This window comes from Chinchilla lanigera, unplaced genomic scaffold, assembly GCF_000276665.1.
Source record: "Chinchilla lanigera isolate Chin_1 unplaced genomic scaffold, ChiLan1.0 scaffold00133, whole genome shotgun sequence".
In the NCBI taxonomy this organism is placed as follows: Eukaryota; Metazoa; Chordata; class Mammalia; order Rodentia; family Chinchillidae; genus Chinchilla; species Chinchilla lanigera.
In genome coordinates this window covers 1296765-1323874 of record NW_004955534.1, presented here as the reverse complement: position 1 = coordinate 1323874, position 27110 = coordinate 1296765, and the positions used below count along the sequence as shown (strand labels likewise).

Here is a 27110-nt window from a genome sequence, read left to right as displayed (position 1 = left end):
ACGAGTCAAGTATTGAACACATAGTTTCTGGCACGAAGCAGGCACTCAGTAAAAGATAGCACTTATTGTTATTTTTTATTTCTTTTATAAATGATAGAATTTGAGGTGCCAGTGGGATACATCTGCTTGAGCATTTCCTCCACCTTTCAAATTACACAATGTGGGCAAACACGTCAGCCACTCAGGTTGCACTTGTGTTGTACCATGGTCAGGGTCAGGTGCCTCTCCAACACACACACACTGAGCGTAGGAGGTAATAAGACTCCCTGGAGAGAATTTCAAAATAAAAGCAAAATGAGCCAAACTTTGGTGGGCTCTTCTTACCAGGTGTGGGAAATTTACGATAACGTCAGTGAAAAAATACCCACTGTAACAAACATTCCTGCCTCTCCCTTGTACATCACTAGTCAACTTTAAGGTGCATAGTACCTTTTTGGTAAAACAGTTTGAAGGTATTCTGTGATACTTTGCTAGTGAATTTGAATTACTTGGAAACATTAGTAAAATTCAGGTGCAAGATTCATATAGATTTAAGTTTTGCTTAGCTTCAAAGATTTGGGTAACTCTTAAAAGATTTTTGTTTTATTTTGTTTTAGTACTCATGGTTTTTCTTTGAAATAATTGCAAAATCCATGGCCACATACTTGCTGGAAGAGAATAAAATTAAGGTAAGCAGGCTCAATAATAATTTTTGTTTTATTGTAGTTTAATTGCTCAGTAACAATTTTATATAAGGATAATGTGTAATAAAGAACACTAATCTTACATACAGCAAAGATAGGCAGATCTCCTTTTGTATTAAAAGGCTCTGGGCCTTTTGCTTTTTAAATGTTGCTTACGAAAACAATAGCTGCATTGCACAAATCAGTGGTTTCACAGTTCATATATTCTCACAGTCTAATCTGCAGGCTTCCACATAGATTCTTTCCTATAATTATTTGTCATGTAAAACTCATTCATCACCTTTGAGGCTTTACCTTTGTCTTATGAGTTAGAAATGTCTATGTTGAAAGACTTATTTGGAAAAAGAACAGGTACCATATCAGAAATAACCTTTCTGTTACAAAGATTTAAGGCAGCTACAAAGTTTAAAAAAATTATTCAGTATGTAAGTGTGTTCCTGTAACTTTTTATATATGTTTGTTTTTAAAAATTAGTTTAAAGGGACAGGTTGAGAATCCCTTATTTAAAATGTTTGGGGCCAGAAATATTTCACATTTCAGCTTGTTTCAGATTTTGGAATATCTGAACATATATAATGAGATACTTTGGGGATAGAACCCAAGTTGACATACAAAGTTCATATCCACCTTGCACACCTAGCCTGAAGGCAATTTTATGAAATGTCTTGTGATTTAATTATTACCTACTACATGATATCAGTTGTGGAATTTTCCACTTGTAGTTGATGCTCAGAAAGTTTTGAATTTTGGAACATTTTGGAGTTTTGTATTGGGGATGCTCATCCAGTACAAAGAAATTTCTTTCATTATAGAAATCATAAAGCTAAGACTTGTTAAGTAAAAGAATATCCACCTCACAGTCATCATTTTATCAAACCTTTAATAGTATAAGTTTGCTGAAACTGAAGTGCATGCTTACTTTGTGTGCCAGGAAAAACAATGAAAAACTGAGATGTTTCTACATCCCAAGAACAGGTTATTTCAGAGTTGGGTTGGAATGACCCATTCTTACTGATAATTGAAGTCAGTTATATTATTAGAAGACCAGACAGTTCTGGTAAGAATCTAGAGTAAAGTATATATTGAACTAGTGATACCATTTTTTAGTTAGGAGAAAAATTATACTTCAGTTTAAAAAAAAACTAAAGTGGCAGTTGTTCTGGACCTTTTAGAAATCGTTTTTTCTCTCCCTGTTTCATTTAAGCTTCCCAGAGGCCAGAGATTTCCTGAGGCATATCATCATGTCTTACATTCATTGCTGCTTGCAATAATTCCCCATGTGACTATACGTTACGCAGAGATTCCTGAGGAGTCCAGAAATGTAAATTATAGTTTGGCTAGCTTCCTGAAGGTGAGTTAAAGAAAGCCAGAATATGGTAAGGAGCTATCCTTCACTGCCAGTGTCTTGAAAACAAAAGGAAAAACTTACCAACTAATGACTCAGCTAGGTCTCCATAAGGCTGTTGGAGTAACACTTTTGACTGAATTGTTAGATAAGCAAGTTTGGGGTTATCTTACTTCAAACCAAAATGGCTAAAGAATTAAATGTGAGGTCCCACACAAGTGGCCCAACTGGAAGACACATTTTGCTTATTTTGAAAGATGTTTCAGACGCATTTTAATTTGCCTGCTCTTAGATAGGGCATGCACTTTCTAGGTTACCCTGGTCCCCACCACTCCTTATTGTACTCTGATCCTCTTCATGCACACAGATCTCTTCACTGACCCCTGGTGGCTTTTGAGTTTGCAACTTTTGAGCTAAAATAACCTATTTGGTGATGTAGCCAGAGTTTAACACATGTGAAAGAAAATTATTAGTTTTAGTCAGTGAAGTTTTTTATTGGAGAGATACCAGAAGTCCCTATGTTTACCAAAGAAAGCACATTTATCATTGTTACATTTTATTGCTGTCAGTATGTAAGTAGCAGTGCTAGGATGTGACTGTTTTATCAAGAAACAGTGATACTTCATTGCAGAGGATAGGCATGGGTTTTTAACACATTTAGATTTTACTATTAGCCTTTTCCTCATAGCTCATCATGCCTTATATTAAGAACTTTGTGATCAATAATCCATCTCAGCAGTTTTAGTGTCTAACTTACCCTTGTTTTTTTAGTTAAAAATTTGCAGCTAGGTTTCAGATCTGCAGGCTATGCTTTTCTTTTTTAAAAAAATGTTAAGATAATGTCTCCCTATGTTTTGCAAGCTGTTTTCAAACCCTTGAGCTCAAGCAGCCCTCCTGCCTCAGCCTCCTGAGTAGTTGGGCCAATTCACAAGTGCCACTGTGCCTGGCTCAGAGTGTGATTTTCTTTTGCCAAAATTAAAATAAAGTTTTGAAACTATTTCGTAAGCCTCTTATGTATTAAAATGTAAGCATCCACATATTATGTATGTGTGTGGGTTATTTTGGGGGGAGAAAACTGGGGATTGAACGCAGAGCCTTCACCCTGAGCTATATCCACAGCCCACTCAGTTAATTTATTTATTTTTAATTTTTGAAATAAGGTCTAAGTCACTAAAAGTTGTCAGGTTGAACTTGTACTTGTGATCCTCCTCCTCACACCTGGCTACATGTCTTTTTAAAGATAAAAAAAAAAAGGGTGACATTAACTGAAATGTAAAATCTTAATTTCCTCCCTGGAGTTTAAACTTGAAGTATCTATGTAAAGGAGGCAGAACATCATTGTTTTAATATCAGTATGTACTAATTGAAGTCCACAAAGATTTGCTTGCCTTCTATGTGGGGATTCATGAATGTGAGAGACTATCTCTAGTTATGCTCAAATACATATGCAAGATAGAGGTTATAGCCATAATACTGAAAATACAAATAAAATACTATAGAAGAACAAAGAGAGGAATCATGACCAAGTAACATGGACAGAGATGAGAAGCATAGTTCAGAGTTCCCCCAAAGAAGAATTAAGGTGTCGTGGGTAGAGGGTCCCTGCGCAAAAGGATGAGAGGAGTCTTTGTGTGGTGAATTTAAATGTGACAATTTAAATGAGACAAAGTAGGAAAGGCCATCTAGTGCTAGATGGTGGAAGGTCTTGAGTGTCATGTTAAGGAGTTTAGGTTTTGACACATATGCAATGGAGAAACACCAAAGAATTTTGAGGCTAATTTTGTCGCTGGTATGATGGATAAAGTGAAGAAATCACCAGGGTCAGTAAAACCAATGAGAAGACCGGTCGTCTGCCTGGCAGAGTCCACTCATCTTTTAAGTTAAGCTCTTCCTTAACCTTCCTATGCAGCATTGACCACCAGTCCTTTGCAGGGCTCTATGATACTTCTTACTGTGCTGTATTTTAATTATTTATTTGTCTTTACCATTGGAGAAGAGTAAGGACCATGTTATTCAATTGCTTTTTTCTCTAGAATGCAATACATTGTCTCAAACACAATAGTTCCTCCACAAGTTTTGAAAATTGCACAGTTGAGGTCCTTGAGTCTCTAGTCCAATGATTATTCACTTTGCCCTTTATCTTTTCCTTTAAGATCACCTGAAGCTCCAACAGTTCTTATTCTATTATCTGTAAAAAGGAAAGTGTTACCCACTTATTATAGAACAAATTTAAATTATTTTCAAGTTATACTTGACAGACATTTTAAAAGAATTACATAACTAAGCATTCATTTTGTTTTGGTTTCTATAGCGCTGTTTGACTCTAATGGATAGAGGTTTTATTTTCAACTTGATAAACGACTACATATCTGGATTCAGCCCCAAAGATCCTAAGGTAAGTTATAGGGATATACTTTGTAGTGAATGTCAGTCATTAGAGCATACCATGAAGGGTGACGCTGTTCTGGAGGATTTGGAATTGGTGTTTCTCATTTAGGTACTTCTGAATATTGGTTTTTATCAAAGCAGGGAGTATTGGACAGTGTTTGGGGGCTTCTCCAGACACATACATGATCAGCAAGTGACTGGCAGGACTCAAAATACAGTGGGACACCTGACTACGATTCATGAGAGTAACACAATAAGGAAACAGAAAGGACAAAGGCATCCAGTGGAGTCTGTGGCAGCCCCTGTGTGGCTGTCTTGGGCTCTCCCCCACCTGTGAAGGATCGCATGACGTCATTTCCCTCTAGAAGTGAAAATGCAGCCACATGTGTGCACTATTTCTTTCCGGGGAATCCCATTTAAGACTCAGAGTGGACAGTTTTTATTGGGGTGCTGGTCATGCATTGAAGACTGATCAGAATTCCAGACTCCCAAGAAGAGAAGCAAAACAGATGTTCGCCATAAATCATATTATGTGTACAAATGCCTAAGCAGGTAGGCACCAAACGTACAACTTTATCATGTAGGGGAACATGTCAAAATCCAGTTTCTCAGATTCTATCCAACATCAGTCTTACAACAGGGCTTTTAAACAAGATAACTGTCAAGACTGCTGTGTTAATGTTTTCCTATACCGGTTGCATCTCAAGAGTATGCTTAGAATACTGAGCATTTCTATTATGAAAACTAATGCTATGTATTACATTCTCAAATTAGTAAATACCTACTCAAAATAAGTTAATGTATAATTTCTGTCCATTTAGGTTCTGGCTGAATACAAGTTTGAATTTCTGCAAACAATTTGCAATCATGAACATTACATTCCTCTGAACTTGCCAATGGCATTCGCAAAACCTAAATTGCAGCGAGTTCAAGGTATGTATTTGCATATTCTATCATTTGGAATTTTTTTCCCTTTTTTTTGCTAGTGCTAGTGTAGTATAAATGTTTTCTAAGTAGATCAGTTAAATTGAAAGTATTCTCAGAATTGTTACTATGTGAAGATAGGTCCACTGATGGTATTCTGTATTTCCATCATAATATCAGTGGCAGTATTCATAGTATGAAGAAATGAAGTATGTTACATAGATTGCTGTATAAGCGCAGATGTCAAATAGTAATAAAATTGCTTTCTGTAACAGTGTTTAGACTCTCATTTTAGGCTAAATGAAATGCATTTCTGCTGAAAACATCAAAAAGAATTATAAAGGCAGACTAAAATGATAACATGTATATACTGAATTTATGAAATGCCTTCAGTTTAAATCTCCATTGCTAGTTTTATTGAATGCTTTGTTGTGTAGCACTATTCTTATGTTACTATGTTTTTTATTTGTCCCTTTTCTTTTCGTATATTAATTAGATTTTTTTTCATTTGCGGTGGACCATTTGACTTCAGTAGGTAGGTTTAACTCGGTTCACTCTAAAGAAGTATGCTGTTTTTAAACACAATTGATTGGATGAATCACTAGGATGGATGGGGGCTTTGTTTGCTATTCAAATCCTCCCTAGCCAAAATTAGTCTTTCGATACTGTTCCCAGAAAGGTCTAAAAGACAGTAGCTTGCTTACTTTTAAAATAAGTTTGAATGTTGCAAGAGGAATCAATTTTCAAATGTCTACCCTCAGCAGACAAATTCCTGCTGCAAGCCAGCTTAGGGGCAAGGGATGAGTGGAGGGTTATCCCTTCTTTAAGTGGGTCTCTCCTGTCCCAGGCTTGCCTCTTTCCCTCTGACCCTGTTTAATGTCCAGTTGGCCACAGTTTTAAAGATGTAATTCAAATACCTGATTGGTTTTACTCAAATCACTAAAGTAAGATATTTATTACCATTTGCAAAATCTACTCAGATAAGGCCACCTTGTTTAGTCAGTAGAAGCACAGGAAGTGATTGAAATTCACCAAAAGCATCCACAATGCAGGAAGATAATCATTTGCCTTGGTCTTTAGAGAAGTATTTTAAGACCCAAGTACCTCTGTCCAGCCAAAGCATGCATTAAGTCCTAGCTGTATACACTGCCTTGTATTGAAGAGGCAAAGGAAGATATTAAAGATGTGCCCTTCAGCTTTCCGGCCTAACTGAATTACATGGTAGGGGTAAGGAAATAAATGTGGTAAAAGTCTACTATAGAAATCATTAAACTTGATCGCACACCCCCCCCCCAAGTTGTTATAAGGCAAATCCCAACCAGGATATTAACGTATGGGATTTAAAATAGATTGAAGACCTAAAAAAAATTGAAAGACATAATTTGAAGTGGCCATTTTGTAGAATGAAAGATTTGTGTTTGTGTGATGATGAATTGGAGTGCGGTGAGGTTTTTTTCTTACTGTTCTCATACACCATGTATATATTCAGGACAACATGTAATGATCACTAAAACAGTCAATACATAATATTATCAGAATGAGTTAGTTGTCTAGTTTCTCTTCCTGTTTCTACTTTATATGCATAAATAGATAAGTAAATCAAGCATTGTATAGAATCATTCAAGCTTATAATTGTAATGAATTTTCTTCAGATATAAAGAAACATGTGAAAACATTACCAAATGTAGTACCATTTCAGTCCAAGTTCTAGCCTGAGATTTCTAAGAGTTCAAAAGAATCTAGGGACTGAAGTTAAAATTAAAGCTGTCATCCAGCCCTGTTTTGCTCCTGCTTTGTACAAGTTTGCATGCTCATTCTATATGAGATTTAAGAAAGATAAACATTATAGTTCTTGCTAGTATGGTCACTTATTAAATAATAATTATATTTTATAAAAGAGTTCTAAATTTTATTGTACTGCAGATTCAAATCTTGAATACAATTTATCAGATGAGTATTGCAAACACCACTTCTTGGTTGGTCTACTTCTGAGGGAAACCTCCATCGCTCTTCAAGACAATTATGAGATCAGATATACAGCTATCTCTGTCATAAAGAATCTTTTGATAAAACATGCATTTGACACTAGATACCAGCACAAGGTAAGGATGTCCATACTGTCCTCAGTATCACATTAGTAAATTTCTACTAAGATTTTTCATTCAAGATGAAGTTTACAGCAAGGAGCATAATATAAGCTAACTTCTTTCTGTTCAAGTCACTAGGTTTTAGAAACTGTCCAGGTAACTGTTGAAGATAAATACTAGTTTCTCAAATTATGTATTTATTTTTTGTGCTGAGGATTGAATCCAGGGCCTTGTACATACTAAGCATGTGCTCCACCACTGAGCTGTATCCTCAGCCTGTCAAACCATAAAGAACAACATACCTGCTTCAGTGGTTTCTTATATAAACTAATTATGAATTTCTTTAAAAATGTATAGGGTTAAAGCCATACATAGTCTGTCAAATAATATATATACTTAAATATACTATATCCATAAATAAATATGATATTATTAAGTGACTCATAATAAAGTATATTAAATATATCATATATAAAATTTGTAATATAATGTCTTTATTGAAAAAATATTGTGATAGTGTATTACGATCAGTAGCTATAGGTATGCCTGTAAACCTTACATACTTACATGCATTACACATTTTCTGCACCTTTAAAATATATACACAAATCTCTTTGTTTGTTTGCTTGTTTGTTTGTTTGTTTTTTGCAGTGCTGGTGATCAATTCCAGGACTTCACACATGCTAGGCAAGTGTTCTACTACTGAGCTACACCTCCAGCCCCATAATCTTATTGACATTAAATCTTGCAGGCTTGAAAGTAGTACATTGCAAACTATATGGATCTGGAACAACCTAGCTTACTTTGCTAGTATCCAATGGCTTACATAAACATCATAGTGTTTCATAATTACTAACTCATCCTTTTATATTTGTATATAAATCAAATTATGGTGTAAGTTATTACAGTAATTGTTATGGAAAGTTGACTTGGAGATGGATGGTATTCTTTTTCTATAGCATTTCCACTTGTACTTTAGAAAATGCCTGCCAGTGAATGACATCCACCTGTTTTTTTAGTTACCAATATATTTTGGCTTAGAAATATTGCTAGTTTTTGTCATGTGATTCTGTCCTAAAATGGATCAACTCCTTAGTTTTAATATATATTTATTGCTTATTACAGTTTGTATTTTGTCACCCTGTAACTATAATAACATACTTCCACTTCAGATAGTTTGCTCCATTTATTATGTGCCATTTTCTTTTCTTGTGAATGTTCATATTGATTTAACATAAGTTAAGTCATCCAGTCTAACCAAGCCTCTAACAATGCCAGATTACCGGGTTCTAATTAACTGCTACATAATGTTTAGCAGTGGGTAAGAGGATCTTATGCAATGTGGAGGAAAACATCTTTAGTTGTGATTTTAAATTACTCACAGGAAAAGTACAAAATGAATTTCCTCCTTTCTGAAGCAAGAAAGTGTATTTTTTTCCCCACTGTCTCTTCAGATGAAAGTGAATGAAAATGAGATTTCATCAGTGTCTAACAGAGGTAGAATTTAAATATTTTACATAACAAATTTAGATGTTTAAAATTTTAAATTCTGAAAGCAATATGTATACCCATGCATGTGTGCACACACACATACACAGCTACTGTTATCTGTGAATAATTTCTACAGTATGCCTATTTGAGCGTTTGAGGTTTTTGATTATTGTAAAGCTTCAAATTCAAAGCTTCATAACCCATTTAGTGATATCCAGGGCTCTTTCTTCATTGCTTAAAAGCTTCATACAGACATTACATAAGTATAGGGATCTTTCTAGAAGAATTTTGTTTGCTTTATGGGCCTGGTTAACCAAAACCTCAATTGTAGTGTTTGGGATGAGGATATAAAAATGTCCTTTCTCTGTTTGGTGCAAAGAGTTCACCGGCAACGTAGGTAAGAGGTCATTTTCAGATACATTCAAGTAAAACATGTTTCTCATTAGTGATGATGTCAGGGTGAGGCTTAGGAGGGAGCTTTAAGCCCACATAATTTCCATCAAGTCTCCCAAAGTGACCCCAAATAAATAGTTGTTTTGGTATTATGGAAAGCCTGTTTTGAGACTAGACTCGCTACATCCACCCTTTCCAAACACATTGCCATCCTAAGCCTTGCCTCTGGAGAAGAGTTCTGGAGATATTGCTGTTATGTGTTTCACATAAACTGCATGGAGAGATCTCTTATTCTACTTACCATGAGACATCTTTTCTGATTATGAGCAACAGTGTCTAACCCCCCCACATTTGTCTTGGGCTGTAGTTCCTGTATCCACTACACATATTGTTAACACTTAAGAGAATTGCAATTTCTATTTCTGGTTGGGCCAGGGGCAAACTGTTTCTTGTTTTATTTCTTTTAAGAAGCAATATATATACATGGTAACAAATAAAAATCAGTGTGCCCTTCTCCCATTCCTTATCTCTGTACCCTAGTTCACCTCTCAAGAAACAACTACTCTTCTCAGTTCTCGTGTGTACTTTTATGTATGCCCAAGCCTATCATTATGCATTGTTCTTTTTTCACTGAAGACTAAAGCTACTACATTTTAAGAAATGGTTGCATAGTGTCTTATCATGTAGATGTACCTTACGTTATTTATCTAATCAGTCTTCTTTTAATAGATTTTTAGGTTGCTGTCTTTTGGGCAGAAAAATTTTGTAGTTTATTTTGTGGTAACTGTTTTCCTGTTCCCGTCTACCTTAAGTTTATTTCTTTGCATAGAGATCACTCACTCACTATCAGAACTAAATTGGATTCCTACCTAGAAGCCATAATAAATAATGGCAGCTAAAATTTATGGAGGATTTCCCATATGCCAGACACTATATTAAATACCTCACATGAATTAATGTAATTATCACCCCCATTTTATTAAAGATGAATTTTGATGAGTGACTTGATCAAAATTAAGTAGCTAGCAGGAGGAGAGCTGGTGTCCATTCATGTCTAATTTCAAAATCTATACTCTTAACCTCTAGCTATACTGCCTCTCAAATGGACATTAAAAAAATTAGAGAACTTCCCCAAAAAAGTATAGTTGCAGTAATGAAAAATCTTGAAACTAAAGCCATGGAATAAAGGAAAGTAATAAGGGCTATGTAGCATCATTAAGAATGAATGAAGACAATTCATGGTAATTACCTCCAAATATTTAAAGAGTTGCCCTGTAAAAGTAGTAGATTTATTCTTTTTAACTTCAAAGGGCAGAGTTTTACCTAGGGGGTAGAACTTACAAGGAGTATATTTCAACTAAAGGTCCTTTGTAACAGAACCTGAGAGGGCTGGAGTTTTTAAGAAAGTGTACACACTAATCATTGTCCGGGATCAGGGTAAGGACCATTCCTCCCTCAGGCAGGATTCTGCACTAAGCTCATGGTCCTCAAGCCTGTTTGCACACCAGCATCATCTGGGGCAACCCAGACCTACTTCTGGTGGCATAGACCATCCCTGATAGAGTACCATGTTAGCAGTAAATCTGTTAAGAAGGGTTTTTGAAATTCACAAAAGAACATGTAAGTGGCCAACTTAAATGTGAAAAATGTCCAACCTCAAGAATATGGAGTAGAACAATGGGTTACTATTAATCATCCATATTCTGTTGGTTGATCATCGTGTCCTAGAGATCTTATCTAACTTTCTAGACAAACTTCACAAAGTCCTGAAATATGGAGGACAACTCTTACGCCACTGCAACCACAATTTTCTCTGATTTGAATGTACAAATCTGGTGAAAATTGAGCATAGCTGAAGAAAGCAAATACATTTGTAGAAGAAACACCACATTAGTTAAGGGAATTACTGACCAGCTGTATTTATTTGTTTACAAATATATCAATCTCCCAAGTCTTATAATTGATTTATGGTGCCAAGATCATATTATTGTAATTAGAGCTTTCATCAAAGCAAAAAGGGTTTCTTGAGTGAGTACAGAAATTCACCAGTTTTCAGTTTTCCGTTTACTCACTCATTCAGCTAATGTGTACTGACCTCCTGCTATGTGCCCAGGCACTGGGAATAAAGCCGTGAACAAGATAGACACAGTCCCTGCTCCCATGAAATTCAAGCTTCATTGCAGTTAAAGCCCCAGACCAATATTATCTGCTTTATAGACTGACTGCTATTAAAAACAACCTCTTCCTTCATATAGTTACCTTTGATGGATATGTTTTGGCTCTGTATTCTGTATAAATTCAAATGCCCACAAAGTTCTGGAGTAATTAGTTTTGAGATTCTAAGTATGGATATGAATACTCTACTCATTTGTTGTGTATAATAGCCCACTTTTAGTCTTTTAAATTGACACGTGAAACTGTTTATTTGTAGTGTATATGTATTATGTAGCAATTTAGCTTTTGGTAATTGTTTTTCAGAACCAACAAGCCAAAATAGCACAACTGTATCTCCCATTTGTTGGACTACTTTTGGAAAATATACAGCGATTAGCAGGCCGAGATACTTTGTATTCTTGTGCAGCCATGCCTAATTCTGTAAGTATTCATGTATTTCTGTTTGAATTTATCCTGTTTTACTGAATATATTTGGAATTGGGCTTATACGCTGCATGGGCTCAATCTTTAGAGTTCACTTTTTATTATCACATTTATACTTTTTCCTAGAGCAGTGCTTCTCAAACTTCCATGCGCCTAGGAATCACCTGGAGGATTTGTTAAAAGATACAGTCTGACTCAGTAGGCCTTAGGCAGGGCTACCTCTGGTTCAGGGACAACAGTGTAAGTAATAAGGTTCAAAAGAACACCATGATCCCTTGTACCCAGAGCTTTATTTGTAAGATCTACTGCTATTAATATGCCTTGATATAGTTATTCAATCTGAAAACTGATGAAAAGATTCATCACTTCCAGAATATTAGACATTGGGGATTAAATTATATTCCTTTGCTTCTCCCCTTCCTTGGTAGTCTGTTTTTAGTGCTTCTTAGTGAGTGTCTTTTAGTTCGTTACCATTGGTGTTTGCTTTCCTTTTATTTCTTTTATAGTCTTAACAGTGGGAACTTTGGAGGTAATCAGTTTCCCATTTGGCAAAACTAACTTTCTCCACTGTAATAATTAAAACACTCCTTACATAAGACCGGAAAGGGTTTCTATCCACTAACCTTAGTTTTGCCCTCTAGAGACATACAGAACACAACTGTTCTTACCTCCACGGGTGTCCATTCCACATATGCCTTCCAAATTTTTTTTCCAGGCCAGGTATCTCTGTCATTTCAAACTCTTTTCCTTTATTGGTCACTCTTCTGGATATTCTCCAGTGTCTCAATTTAAAAATAGGGTGCCCAGTGGATATATTAACTCCTTCTGCCTTATGTCTGTACGGCTAAAGATCACCTTTGCACTTTTGAGTAGCTCTTTAATATTGTCGGGTGGCAGGCTAAACTATGTCCTTCACAACTGGAAACGCTGTCTATGAAATGCCCCAGCTGATATGTTAAGCCTGCCCTAGACTCCTGAGAAAACCACTTTTAAGCTTGCCCAAATGGTTTGCTTGCCTGTGGCACTCCATCGTATCAATTAGCTGAATCTAGATGCTGTATCACCTGTCAGGGTGTCAGGCTGGTCTTTCTTCACATACTAGCTCAGTGCTGATGATGCTCATTCCACCTATATTTGACACAATACTCTACTGTTCTTTTTTGCAGCTCAAGATTACCTAGGGCTTCTAGTCACTCTCCTACTTCTAGCATTGTCCCTGGTTCCAAGGTAGAGAACTGCACCATGTTTAGATTATGCCAGTTACATCTAGAATTATGTTTCTTTTAAAAACTGGCTTGGTTACAACAGTATGCTAGCAGCCAGTTTTTAAAACAAAGGCACCTAAATACTAGGTAATGTACCTGACTTTGGACTTCCACAGCAAGCTTTAATGTCAAGCTTAGTCTGTTAATTCCTTTTTCTTATCCTAGTGTACAAATTGGTTTAAGTGACACAGGTATCACATTCGTTACAGGCATCCAGGGATGAGTTTCCATGTGGCTTCACCTCACCCACAAATAGAGGAAGTCTGGGCCCTGACAAAGACACTGGTAATTAAGCCCTTTATGCGTTCAGAAATGTACACCATACTTCTCTGAATTTTTGAAATATTTCATAATAAAACTATACATAGCATGATAACCACTAAAGCTCAATTAAAATCTAACACTTGCAGCCATGTTTCTTTGCGTGGTTTGTCTACGTTTGTTCAAAACATAGCTTGGTATACTGAGAAAATAGAAGATAATGAGAAAAAAAAGTACTGGTTTCTCAACCTCTTATCTGTCACCACTTTTGAGTGAGACACTTTCCATTTTTGGGTCCAAGTTTTCTTTATAAAATTGTCTCTTGAATGATGTGGCTTTATTTTATGATTTCTAAAGAGTTACCTGTGCTTTCATACATAGCAAAGTGTTTTGAGATGTAAAAGAAAAATTGCTTAACCTTTACTTGGTCCCTTAGAATTTTTATTTAATCTATAATTTTCACATTTTAAATGACCAAGATCTACTTCCTATATCTTTACTTAAAATAATCCACTCTGTGCACGTGTGTGGTGCTGGGGAGAGAACCTAGGCCCTTGCCCACACTAGGCAAATACTCTGCCACTAGGCCACATCCTCGGCCTCTGTACTTATTTTTCGTTGGTAATCCACTTACAGTTTTATTAAATTTCCAACTTATGAATAACTACTTCTTCAAATGTAAATAATTACTACTTTTCACTTATTGAACACAAAAACACAAACATGAATATGTTCGATACATCATCAAAACATGACAACAGAGAAAAAGATGTTTAATTTTAAAAGGATTTTCACAAGGAAAGTAAGTTTTAATGTGTTTCAATTTTTAAAATTGCATTTTATGAATTCCTACCATTTGTACCTACAGATTAGTCCTAGTACTTCTTTTTAAAAATATTTTTCACGGTTTCTCCTGTTGCTAATAAGGACTTGGATTTTTTTCCAGCTTATGGATCTTTTCAAAATGGACATGGAATTAAGAGGGAAGATTCAAGAGGTTCCCTCATCCCAGAAGGAACAACAGGATTTCCAGATCAAGGCAACACTGTTGAAAATGTAAGAACCGAAGTATATAAGATAAGCCTAGTGATGTGTAAGACTGTTATAATCTTAGTTTTTATATAAATATATGGCTCTCTAGTCTCATAGTCCACCCTGGATTTGTAAAAACCATTCCATAATGCTTGGATAGTTTAGCCATCCCTTTCTATTCTGGAAGCTGGTACTTGCATGTCTTTTTTTGAAACTGGGAATCGAATTCAGGACCTGGCACTTGCCAGGCAGGTGCTGTACTGCTAAGCTATATCCCTGGCACTTGGATGTCTTTGATTTTTAAAATACTATATTCATTCATTATTCATCCATCCATCTATTCATTGAGACAGGGTCTCACTGTGTCGTTAAGGCTAGTTTTGAACTCCTGGGCTCAAGAGACACCCCTGCCTCAGCCTCCCAAGTACCTGGGAGTACAGATGCACACCATCACACCTGGCTTACTTGACTATCTTAAACTATTTACAGGAGATAAAGCATTCCCTTATCTACAAGCATTCTAACTTTGAATACCTTCTGTTACTCTAGCACATTCTAACCTGTCCTATAAGGGGAAGGTTTTTCCATAATTTTTTATTAATATGTTTGTGATACACAGTAAATACATTCCTCATGGGGGAACCAGTGCATATACATATCACCTCTTGACCCTTTCTACTTCCCCTACCTCCTTTGTCCTCCGTCACAAGATTCCCTTTACATCCTTTGAAATAACCAAGTCTTTGATTCATTGATCCTTTTTTGTTCAGTCTCAATTTCATTAATTTCCATTCTGATCTTCATAATTTCTTTCCTTCTACTAGTTTCAGATTTGGATTGTTCTTATCTTTCTAGGACCTCAGGACCTTGCAATGCATCATTAGGTTATTTATTTGGGATCATGCTATTCTTAGAGGGGGAAGGCTGAAGTTTAAAACATCTAATGTGGGGCTGGGGATTTAGCTCAGCAGCAAAAGCGCCTGCCTGGCAAGCGCAAGGTCGTGAGTTCGTTTCCCGGTACCGGAGAAAAACCAAAAAAAAAAAAAAAAAAAAAAAAACATCTAATGTGCCTTCTTATTTAAACAAAGCACATCCTGGCAGGATTGATTCAGCCTTTTGCTTCTTTGTGATAGAGTAGTGATATTAATTTAAGAGAAAAAAATTAGGTCCCCAAATTGATGGTCTCAGAATCCTGTCATCACTTAATTATAATATGTCCTTCAGCTTTTCCATCAAGTTGTTTCAAGCCTAACATTATCGTCTGAGATCACATTTTATACCAGTAAAAAGATTTGCCACAATGCTATGTAAAATCACAGAATCACAAAATTTAGAGTTAGAAGGATCCATTCAAATTTAATCAACATCAAATCTCAGTTTACAAGTGCAAATTGGGATTGTGACTTAGAAAAGCTACATAGCTATGGCAGGGCTACATTTGAACAGACTCTTTTTAATTCCAGTTTTCTATGTCGTAGCACTTTAAGTGTGCATTTACAGTAACCTGGGTTGCTTGATGAGCAAGATTTCCCACTCTCAATCTCAGAGTGAGATTCACTAGGTATGGAACCTAATAACACAGGTGATACTGATGCTTCTGGATACGAAACACCCCATGAGAACTACTGGGCTGTACATCTTTGAACCTTTGTGTAATTTACTCACAAAGTTCCTTATTTAACACTATTTAGAATTATGACAGCAGATACTTTAATAGGTAAGACAAATAAAGGTCAAAACAGTTAAAAGACTTATTAGTGGCCCCAAACAATCAGAACTTAGGTCTGTTTTGCTCCATGTGGAACTTCTGGGAAAATCCTACCTTAGTGAGTGGATCTTCCCAGTTTAGATCAACTTTAAGTACTGGTTTTTGAGAAGGGTTAACCTTTAGGAGATTATCATTGCTTTATTCATATAAGTTCCTCAAAAGTCAGATCCTCTTATGCTTAACTTCTGGTATTTTAACAAACATCATTAAAGAACAGGAACATCACTACTTTGTAGGGGCTCTAATTTTGAAGTAATACCAGATCCTCCTTAGTGTAATTATATTTTAACTAATATTTTAGATAATTTCACCTAAGATTAAACATTGCATTTTATTAAATGAGGGGTTTAAAGAGTTTAAAATGTTTCTTATGCTTTCCCATACCTTAAAGTCTTCCAGTTTGTTTTTCCTGTAATAGCTATATGTGATTATTTTAAAATTCTGCAAGAAAAACACAAGGCATATGGGAATGAAACACACACAGTATTCACGATGGCATCTTGATGAAAACCCTAACATCATTTTCAGTGGTATTACTAGGTACTGTATCAACAAAGAGCCCATTTACGTGCCAGGTGTGGTATAAAATTTAGACTTACGTTTAGAATTTTCCCAAATATGAATGATGATACAGTTACTGAATTTAAGGCTATACTAAACTAGGGTATTGTTTCACAAATGTACTGTCTTTATACCACAGACCCAACAGAGTTCTACAAGGAGTAGTGTATCCCAGTATAACCGGTTGGATCAGTATGAAATCAGAAGCCTCTTGATGTGCTACCTATATATAGTAAAAATGATTTCTGAAGGTGAGTTATCAATGTATTCAGCATGAATTCTACCAATCCACCCTTAGAGGTTCAGACTGTTATCTGTAAATAGAGCATATACACATTAGAAACATCTTTGAAGACTCTGATCTTAAATACCCCTTAAAATAAGTTCATGTTAATTATATAGGTTTGATCATATAAATTTTAAAGTAACTTTATAAATTCATAAAATGCAATAGTTTTTGAAGTGATAAACATTTTTTCATGCAAAGTATAAAATTCATTAAGTGATCAATATAACAGGAATGAAACAATAACCACAATTCATATTTAATACTTTAGCTTTTATTTTGCCCAGGATTTGAAAAATCAGAAAGAAAAGACAGGAAAAGTTCTCCAAGGGCAGGGAATGCTGTCATCATCTTCTGCAGCATCGCTGTGTGGCACTGTTTGGCGTCAGGTTATCAGGCCGCTTTCTTCTTGGTGTCGACTGTCTTAGTTACTAGTATTACCAATCTCTTTACACTATATGATGGACTGTAACAAGGATTTTCATAAACTGCATATCCTCTGGAAGTAAAACCACATTATCTTATTCTCAAATGCCACATTAATTTACAAAATTCCCTCTCTCTTCTCAAAAAAAAAGTATACATGAATGAGAACATAAAAGTCACCTGGTTAAACATTACCCAATACATACGCGTATTGAAATATCACATGGTGCCATATAAATATGTGTCTCAAAAATAAATTCACAGTAGGGCTAGGGCCGTAGCTAAGCAGTAGAGTACTTGCCTAGCATGCACAGGGCCCTAGGTACCATTCCCGGCATTGCAAAAATAAATAGATTAAAATAAAAAGAAAAAATGCACCTGGTATTGACCAACATAGTCATTATTATTTTTTTACAAATTTTGTATTTTTTTGGTTTTTTTTTACTTAAACTTATTTTTAAATTTTTAAATTTTTTTTTATTTTTAATTTTAAAAAAATTTTTTAAGAGAATAAAAAATAAAAAAAACATTAGAAATGATACAGAATTTCAAAAAACAGGATGATATCAATTCAATAATGGTTGTTATACTGCATATTGTTATCTTCAAAGTAGTTGTTCAGATTACCATATATAGGTATGCAAAATTGATCAAAAAAATACTGATGCTAGAGAGCAAACCCAGAGTCTTGTGCATGCTAGGCATGCACACTACCACTGAGCGAAATCCCCAAGCTATTTTTACTTTTAGCAAATATTACCTGCTTTAAATATTTTTATAATAATGCAGAATACAAAGACATAAAATAAGTTAACAGCCAACAAAATATTTAAATATTTTTATAACAATGCAGAATACAAAGACATAAAATGTTACCAGCCAACAAAATATTTAAATATTTTTATAATAATGCAGAATACAAAGACATAAACTAAGTTACCAGCCAACAAAATATTTAAATATTTTCATAACAATGCAGAGTACAAAGACATAAACTAAGTTACCAGCCAACAAAATATTTAAATATTTTTATAATAATGAAGAATACAAAAATGTAAAATAAGTTAACAGCCTTGTTGTGTGCCTAAAAGGAACTGAAATAATTATTTAGATATGAATAATGAATTCTAAAGTACACTAATGAAATAAAAAGTACCCTGCAATCTTTTTTTTTTTTGGTACTGGGAATTGAACTCAGGACCTTGCGCTTGCCAGGCAGGCGCTTATGCCACTGAACTATATCCCCAGCCCAACCCTGCAATCTTTAAGTTCCAGTAATGTACAATTGAGAGTAAAAGTCAAAGATTACATTGAGTCTATGTGATGAGTCTTCATGTTTTGGAAAAGAAATAAGGGAGACAATTTTTTACACTGGTAGAGTTTCATTCCAGGAAATAATGGATCAAGTAACTACTACAAATCAAAACTTACTGTTTTTGACTTCTCACAAGGCTAAAAGTAGAAGAATATGGAAATTGACTACTGATGTTTATGGGGCTTATTTGTACAACCATGAAATGTTCTAAAACATTTAATTACAATTTATGATAGTTTCACAATGCTATGAATATAAACTATTGTATTATCAACTCATTTAATGGATAAGTTTGATACATAAATCCTCTCAATAAATTAAAAAAAAAAAAAAAAGATACCCAGCTAGGCATGGTGGCATACACCTATAATTCCAGTACTTGGAAGGCTGAGCCAGGAGGATCTTTTGGAGTTCGAGGCCAGCCTGTGCTACATAGTGAGATCAAGGCCATTCTTAACTGCACAGCGAGACCCTGTCTCAAAAAAAAAAAAAAAAAAAAAATTAATACAAGCTGGGTGTGGTGGCCCATGCCTGTAATCCCAGCACTCGGGAAGCTGAGGCAGGAGGATTGCTTTGAGTTCAAGGCCAGCCTGGGCTACATAGTGAGCTCAAGGCCATCCTGAACTGCATAGCAAGACCCTGTCTCAAAAAGACAAAAAAAAATAATTCATTAATTCATTAAAATAAAGATACCCAAAAGATACATGAAAAGAAACATAAAAAATAAAAATAGTTGGAAATAGCTGGGCCTGGTGGTGTGTGCCTGTAATTCAAGATACTCAGGAGCCTAAGTCAGGAGGATTGCAAACTTGAGCCTCCTCTGGGCAATATGGCAGGACTCTCCCATCTGAAAAAAAAAAGTGGAACAGCACTACAATTTAAATAAAATAAGAGAAGGGAAAGAGAGAAGGACTGGAGATGAGTAACTGATTAGTTCTCACCTCTTTCACTCCTGCACACACACACAAGTGCACACACACACAAGTGCACACACACAAGCACACACGCACACACTCACAAACACACTTACTCTCACACATACAGCACATACTATGCTAACCAGAAACAAGTCTGGCTGCTTTTTTAATGCCATGGGTAAAACCATGACTTTCACTTCTTGTGAACTTTATAGTTCCTCTTCTTGTAAATGTTGACCTCATTTTCTCTCTGCCAAATATTTGGTCGTTGTTAATTAGGTTTTTCTTTCTTCTTTTTTTATTTTAAAGAGTACATTTTCCATAACTAGTATATAGTCTGTGTCACATCTCCTCTTTATCTTTTTATGTATAAAGTCACAATATGTATCTGTGAAGTCATGTCCATTTTATCCTGATGATCTTCTTCTAGATCATTTTCAATGGGTGCATTCCAGGTACTTCTTCATGTCCAGTAAATATTCTACTTCAGTCTATGTCCATTTAAATTTCAAGCTCTTACAAGTCCACACCCTTCAAAGTTCTCTGTTTGCTTTCTTTTTTACTGAGTCATAAATAGTAGCAACTTTAACATCAAGAAAAAGGTGGTCTACCTGTACACTTTCATAGGGAAGTACAGGGATTCTGAAGAATGAATGTCTTTCTCTGGTATATTTTATTAACTGAAATAATTCACTATTTCAAAGTCTTAGAGTCATTTGCCAAACACGTTTCATGTCTTACTGCCTTACTGAAAAAGATATGAGAGTCAGGAATCATCAGTGATAGTTACACAGTCTGAAATAACAGGAAAACTGTCCTCTTGCAAAATAAAGCCATTTTCCTAAACAGAGAAGACAAAGAGAAACTATTTTTTCTTTAACCATAAATTGGCTTTTCTTTTTGGTTGAGGCTTCCTAAAGACATTCAGAGAATCACTTGGAGGTTTAGTCACACCCCTGCCTACACGTGTAGATTCCTTAGTAGTCTCTGAGACAACTTGCTCACTTGGCAGTCTCTCAGTACTACCATCTTTCCCAGAAATCTCATTGTTGTTAGAAGGAACACCAAGTGTTGATCTCTCTTTCTCACTAGATTTTGAGGTAGCGTCTAAAGGCAATACATTCAAACGGGATGTTTCCTTTTTCCTTGTAAGAAAGAGACTTGAGCGTCCATCATTAACAGGCATATTTTCCTTTGAAGTTTGAGATACTATCAGAGTTGGTATGATTTTTTCTGAGGGACTACTGAACAGGCTCAAAATTGTCGTTTTCTTTTTACTCTTTTGTGTGGAGGACTTTTTCGTGGCATTTGTTTCATATTTCCTTTTAAGTGGGCGAATTTTGTCTCCAGGAAGGTTTGTGACCCAACTAAATTCAACCTCCTCTTGAGCATCACTTGTAGATACTACAGGAAAACCTGCAAGTGACTTCTGGCAGGTACTTCCTTTTGTGGCAGGCTTGCCATCATCAGAGGGAATTTTCTCAGAAAGAGCCTCAGGCACTTCAATGTCATTGCTCTGGAATGGAACTGGAGTCTTAAGACTTGGTTCCAGTACTGTTTTAGATCCAGATTTCACCTGTTCAGTATGTTTTCCTTTTACTGATTTGATAGCCCCATGCACTTCAGTTCCTTGCGTGGGGTCCCGGACATCAAAAACTAATTTAGTCTTTCGAGTCCAAGGAATGAAATCGTCATCATCACTATCAGAAAAGGAAACATAAAACTGTTGCTGGCCCACTTTAAGCTTTGCAGAATACTTTCTTATTTCTTCTCGTAGCTTACTAATTTCTGCATTGAGCCCAGAAATAAATTTAAGGTTTAATTGTTGCATATTTTGCATTTCTTTCTGCAGTGTGTTCCTGTATGCCTCATTTATTTCGCAGCGGTCACATGTTTTTGCGCTTAACTGTTCGCGCAAGTCACGAATGGTGCTATTAAGGATTTCAAACTGCTTCTCCAGCTCTTTTATTTTGGCTGCGGAGTCGGCCTGGCTTCTATCTGCCAACTGCTCTTCCCTCATACTCGGTATTTTTGCCTGTAAGAGATGCAGCTGTTTATCATGGACCTCTTTTAGTGTTAGCCATGCCTTTTTAAATTCATCAGACGCCAAATCACACTCATTACGCTGCAGTTGGTCTCTTTCTGAAGAGTCTGTATCATTTTCCCTGCCTCCTTCACCCGAATTGCCTTCCCGCATCATGTTTCACTGACTTGGAAACAGTTACGATACGGCCTCAGGGGCTCGCGCCACTAATAGCGAAGGAACCGCGCGCCGGAGCTGGGCGCCTCAGCGCTCGCCCCCTCCACGCTCTTTACAGACCTTTTCGAAGGCTGCTTAGGTCACAGGGCCGGTAGAGCAGGAGTTCAGGGATGAGGAGAGGGTTCCCTCCTTTTGGAAAGGAGGCAGCAGGTTTTCGTTGGGAAAAACCAGGGCGCAGGTGGTAGAAGACTCCGCAACCGAAAATGGCGCTCGGCAAACCGCCGCTGACTGGAGGCGGGAAGCCCCAGTGAATTATGGGAGAGCTTTGGGTTTTCCGGGCAGGAGGACACCAAAACGCCTGAGGGGAGGCAACCACTATCTTAATATTTGAAGCAGATCAAATTTGACTTGATTTTAACATTTTTATACTTAATGAACGATATTTTATAGACATTGAAAACTGTCACTATTCATGGTCTTATAAGATAATTGAAAGTACCTAAGTCAAAACCTCCCCTATTCTATCACCCCCCCATAAAATCAACATTGTCTTCTCCTCCAATTTTATCTTCAGAAGGGTGTAACCTAGCTGGAGATTGAGCCGTTTGCTTATTTTTTGTGGTAGCTGAAATATTTTTAAGTTTAGAGGAGGGTTTGCTGGTGCCGTGAACTATAACTGAGTAGGATTAAAAAACAAACGGAATGTGAGCCGGGTGTGGTGGTCCAGGTCTGTAATCCCAGCACTTGGGAGGCTGAGGCAGGAGGATCACTGCAAGTTCGAGGCCAGCCTGGGCTACGTAGTGAGCTCGAGGCCAACCTGAACCGCATAGGGAGACACTGGCTCAACAAACTGGAAAAAAAAAAAAAAGGTAAAGTTGGGTGGTATCAAAATTTTAATATTTTTTAAAGATCTCAGTGAATGGGTATGTTAGGGAAGTATATGCGATAGAGTAAAGGAATTTTTCTGCCTGAGTTCTGTAGCTAGATAAAAAAGGCATAGCATATCAGTTTATCATCCAAATGCAAAGAGGAGAAAGATGAAAAATTTATCAAGTCTTTTCCTCTAAAGTTTAAAGTTCTTAAACTTTTAATACCGAGTATTAAAAAGGCACAGAGCCTTTTTAATTCAGAAAAAGGCACTTGAACTTCTCAAAAATATACAAACCAGCAACCTGCATTAAAATTTAGAGAGTTTATTAAAAACCCCAGGTTTGAAGTAAGAGCCACAACTTACTTTCCTGTTGTCTGGGATGATACATGTGAAGATTTGGATAAGCCATCTAAAAGAACATTTACAGAGCAAATAAGAGGTGTGGGTGGTGAAGTAATCATATCTTAAATGGTGTATTTGCAATTAATTTTTAAAATACAGTGTTGTGTGTTGGGCAGTGGAAAAGGAGAGGAGAACATAGATTAAATAAAATGGGTTGTGAGTTGATGATTGTTAAAGCTAGGTTATTGGTACTGGGAGTTTTACTGGGCTATTTGCTCTCATTAGTTCAAGACCTAATACTTTATTTATTCCACTTTCAGATACTCTCCTAACTTACTGGAATAAAGTGTCTCCTCAGGAGCTCATAAACATTCTTATACTTCTTGAGTAAGTTCAATTTAAATTTATTACCATTTATCTGTTTTCAAGAGCCTACTTGTGAAAAATGTAGAAAATGTTGTTAGTTTAATAACATAGAGGCTGGCATTCTTTATCCATCAATAGGAGAAAAAGATGGAGAAGGAATGATTGCAATATTACAGAAAACTCTAGCTAATAGTAGACCATCTTTATGGCCCAGTGGGAATCTTCCTGTAACCTGGGAACACTGGAAGTGGTACCAGCTGTCCTACATCATTCATTTGGAACGGATGCTGAATTAATTATAATGAAATTTATAATACATACTGTTGTGTAGAGCTGAGTAATTCTACTTATTTCAGAAGTGTGTGTGTGTGTGCACGCACGCACACATGTGTAGTTAAGATTTTTTTTACATACTGTAATTAAACTGAAATATTTCCTAGTGAAAATAGCTGATATTGGTGATTTGTTTCAAAAAAGACAGAAGGTACCGAGGGTAGAGGGAGAACGGGGGTCCATTCAGAGCAGAGATTAAGTAAAAATGGCCATGATAATTGTTGAAGCTGAAGAGTGATAGATATGTGAGAGTTTTATATGCTATCCGCCTACTTTCATGTGTTTAAATTTTTTGGTAATAGAAAGTATTATAATAACATATAACACATAGCATTTCCCCTCAGCCCTTCCTTTTGGCAGTATTGGGGAATGAACCCAGAAGCTTCGCACAAAACTATATCCTGAGCCTTTTTTTTTTTTTTTTTTTTTTTTTGAATTTTTGAGATAAGGTCTAAGTAAGTTGCAAAGTTGCCAAGGCTGGGCTCAGATTTCTGACTCTCCTGCCTCAGCCACCCTGAGTGCTGGAATTATAAGCCTGTGGTACATACCATGCTCATTTGTCCCATTTTTTAAGCTTAAGAATTTTTTACATTAATGACTATGCTAGAAACCTTTGGTATGGGCTGGGGATTTAGCTCAGCGGCAAAAGCGCCTGCCTGGCAAGCGCAAGGTCATGAGTTCAGTTCCCGGTACCAGAAAAAAAACAAACAAAAAAAAAAAACAAAAAAAAAAGAAACCTTTGGTATGATGTTACAGAGCACAGTGGTTGATTTACATCAACAGGTCATTTTAACCTTAGAATTGCATATAAAAACATGGGGGTCTTTGTGCTGATGTAATTGTAGCAATTAAATGTGGGAAGATATAATATGGCAAGTCTGTAAGTAGTTATTTGTGTATTTATTTCTGTAAAATCTCATTATTGTAATATGATTTAAGTAGGCCGTTCTTTGTAACTCATAGCTTTCCAAATATTACTTGTTAAATGACAATGGATGATAATATATTACTAATATGCACTGTTTTTCCTTCTAGAGTATGTTTGTTTCATTTCAGATATATGGGAAAGCGAAACATAGCAAGGTAATTCCTGTAGCACTTTAATTTCCATTTTTCCTTCTCTTCCAATAGAGGGCAATCTCATTCATACTTTGTAAACCTGGATTATTAATTTTAGATTAACATTAAGACACCCATGATTTAGTTAACATATACCAAAAGTTGTATAATCATATCCGAGTTTATACTGATGTTTTAAAGTTCTAAAAAGGTAAATGACTAGAGCCATACGGAGGTTCGACCTTGTGAGATCTCCTAAGCTTAGAGCAGATGCTTAACTTTCCTGAAGGACTGGAGAAAAGGGTTAGACTCAGGGGAAGGCAAAAAACAATAAAGTGAGGACATATGTACAGGTTTGTCAGTTTTACCTACAATCTGTCAATATCACCTCCATTACTAGATAAGTAGAAATTTCCAACAGCAATTGGGACATATATTATATAATGTTCATTCTTTTGGTCTCTTAAATCCTAGAGAAATCAGCACATAAGAAAATGCTTGTGGGACCCTAAAGCAAAGAATGTTATATATTTCAATAATTAATGTTTGGGGATAGATTTACTCATTAAAGAATGCAAATACAGTTTTTAAAGTTAAATCCCATAGCACTTCTAAAACTTAAAGAGGGTTTTGGATAGGGTTTATTGCTGCATCTCTGGAACATACTAATAATAGATAATTCAAGTGATGATGCTTCCAGTTTCCATCCTATTTCTTCCTAACTTGGAACTAGTATTACTGTTACTACCATGAGCATTAGTCTCTAGGATCCTGCCAGTTTCCCACCATGCTGATTTGAGGATAAATAGTCTTTTTCTTTCTTAGTTCACGTATGAGCAAGTTGTATTTTTTTCTTTTGGTGTTGGAGATCAAACCCAGGGGCACTCTGTCACCAAACTACTTCCCCAGGGATTTTTTATTTTTTATTTTGAGAAGAACTCTCCTTAAGTTGCTCAGGCAGGCCTCAAACTTGTGATAATCTTATTTTGGCCTCTCAGGTGCCAGGATTACAGGTATGTGCCACAGTGCCCCGTAAAAAGACTGAAACTTTTTAGTGCTGTCTGCTTAACCTCAATATTTTTGAGAAGGAGGAGTAATTGGGAAGCTCTTTCTAAATTCATTAATTATATTCTGATATGCTATTTTAAAAATTCATTAAAATTGTATATAATTTCCAGAAATACCTCATTTATTCCAAGTAACAGTAAATAGAATATTAAGCATAGTACTTTGTTTATATGGAAACCTGTTTTCATTTAAAGGAATCTAACAATGAAATATTTTATTAGAGCACTCCAGTTCCTGATTTTAAGTTTTCTTTTAGGGTACATGATGCCTGGCTGTCAAAACACTTTGGAATAGACCGAAAATCACAAACTATGCCAGCTCTTCGAAACAGATCAGGAGTAATGCAAGCTCGACTTCAGCATCTTAGTAGCCTAGAAAGTTCATTTACGCTTAATTACAGTAAGTGAAAATGTGTGTATGGTACCCATATAAAACAGTCATGTAATGCTATTTAATCAGAAGCCCTGGTTTAAATCACCAGTAGGATTGGAAATAATTTTCCATGTATAGATATATTTGCATACCTGTGCTATGTATTTAATTATAATCATTTCATCATATATGACTATAGAATGATAAAATATGCAAGGAGGTCTCAACAACTTTAAGTAAGAGTAATTTAAAATTTTCCCACAGAATTTCTTTTCTCATATATTTTTATTGACTTTCCTTCATTTGTACTGGTCAACTTTAATGCTGATATTGACATCTTCATAAAGTAGTATTTATAGTATGTGTTTAGAATTGTTTTTCACTTAATGATTAGTGAATTACAATACTGAGTTGACTGCAAAAAGCAATGAACTCTAACTACTATTTTGGCTAAGGTATATTTCAGACAGGTTGAGGTACTAACAAAGCAAATAGGACAAGAGAGAAATCTTGCCTACCTAGGGAAGCTGGAATGTTATACAAGTGGAAATGTCATCTGAAAAGCAAGTATTAATAAAAACTCAGAATAATAAAGGTTGGTTTACATATAGGCCTCCGGAAGCTACAAAAAAGATAGCTACAAAACTGACTTTATGGTGAAGCGTAGTAATAAGAAATAATGTCTTGAAGAAAGAGACCCTGAGTTGATAGACTAAAGACCTTTTCAAAAATCATAAATTTTTAGGGCTTCAGTTTCTT

The 27110-nt window shown here is 35.8% G+C and overlaps 1 protein-coding gene across 2 annotated transcripts in view; it reads left to right on the top strand.

Moving 5' to 3' along the window:
- Dock11 (dedicator of cytokinesis 11) overlaps positions 1-27110 on the top strand; it is a 192474-nt gene that overhangs the window by 107840 nt on the left and 57524 nt on the right. The window contains exons 27-39 of one of the 2 annotated variants that reach the window (XM_005410459.2): positions 597-668; positions 1888-2034; positions 4340-4423; positions 5238-5349; positions 5837-5875; positions 7264-7442; positions 11790-11906; positions 13384-13459; positions 14382-14491; positions 16936-17047; positions 23474-23540; positions 24888-24935; positions 26236-26378. In XM_005410459.2, coding sequence (XP_005410516.1) covers positions 597-668; positions 1888-2034; positions 4340-4423; positions 5238-5349; positions 5837-5875; positions 7264-7442; positions 11790-11906; positions 13384-13459; positions 14382-14491; positions 16936-17047; positions 23474-23540; positions 24888-24935; positions 26236-26378 — 1306 coding nt within the window. The remainder of the gene's footprint in view (positions 1-596; positions 669-1887; positions 2035-4339; positions 4424-5237; positions 5350-5836; positions 5876-7263; positions 7443-11789; positions 11907-13383; positions 13460-14381; positions 14492-16935; positions 17048-23473; positions 23541-24887; positions 24936-26235; positions 26379-27110) is intronic. The other variant, XM_005410460.2, reaches the window with a different exon arrangement.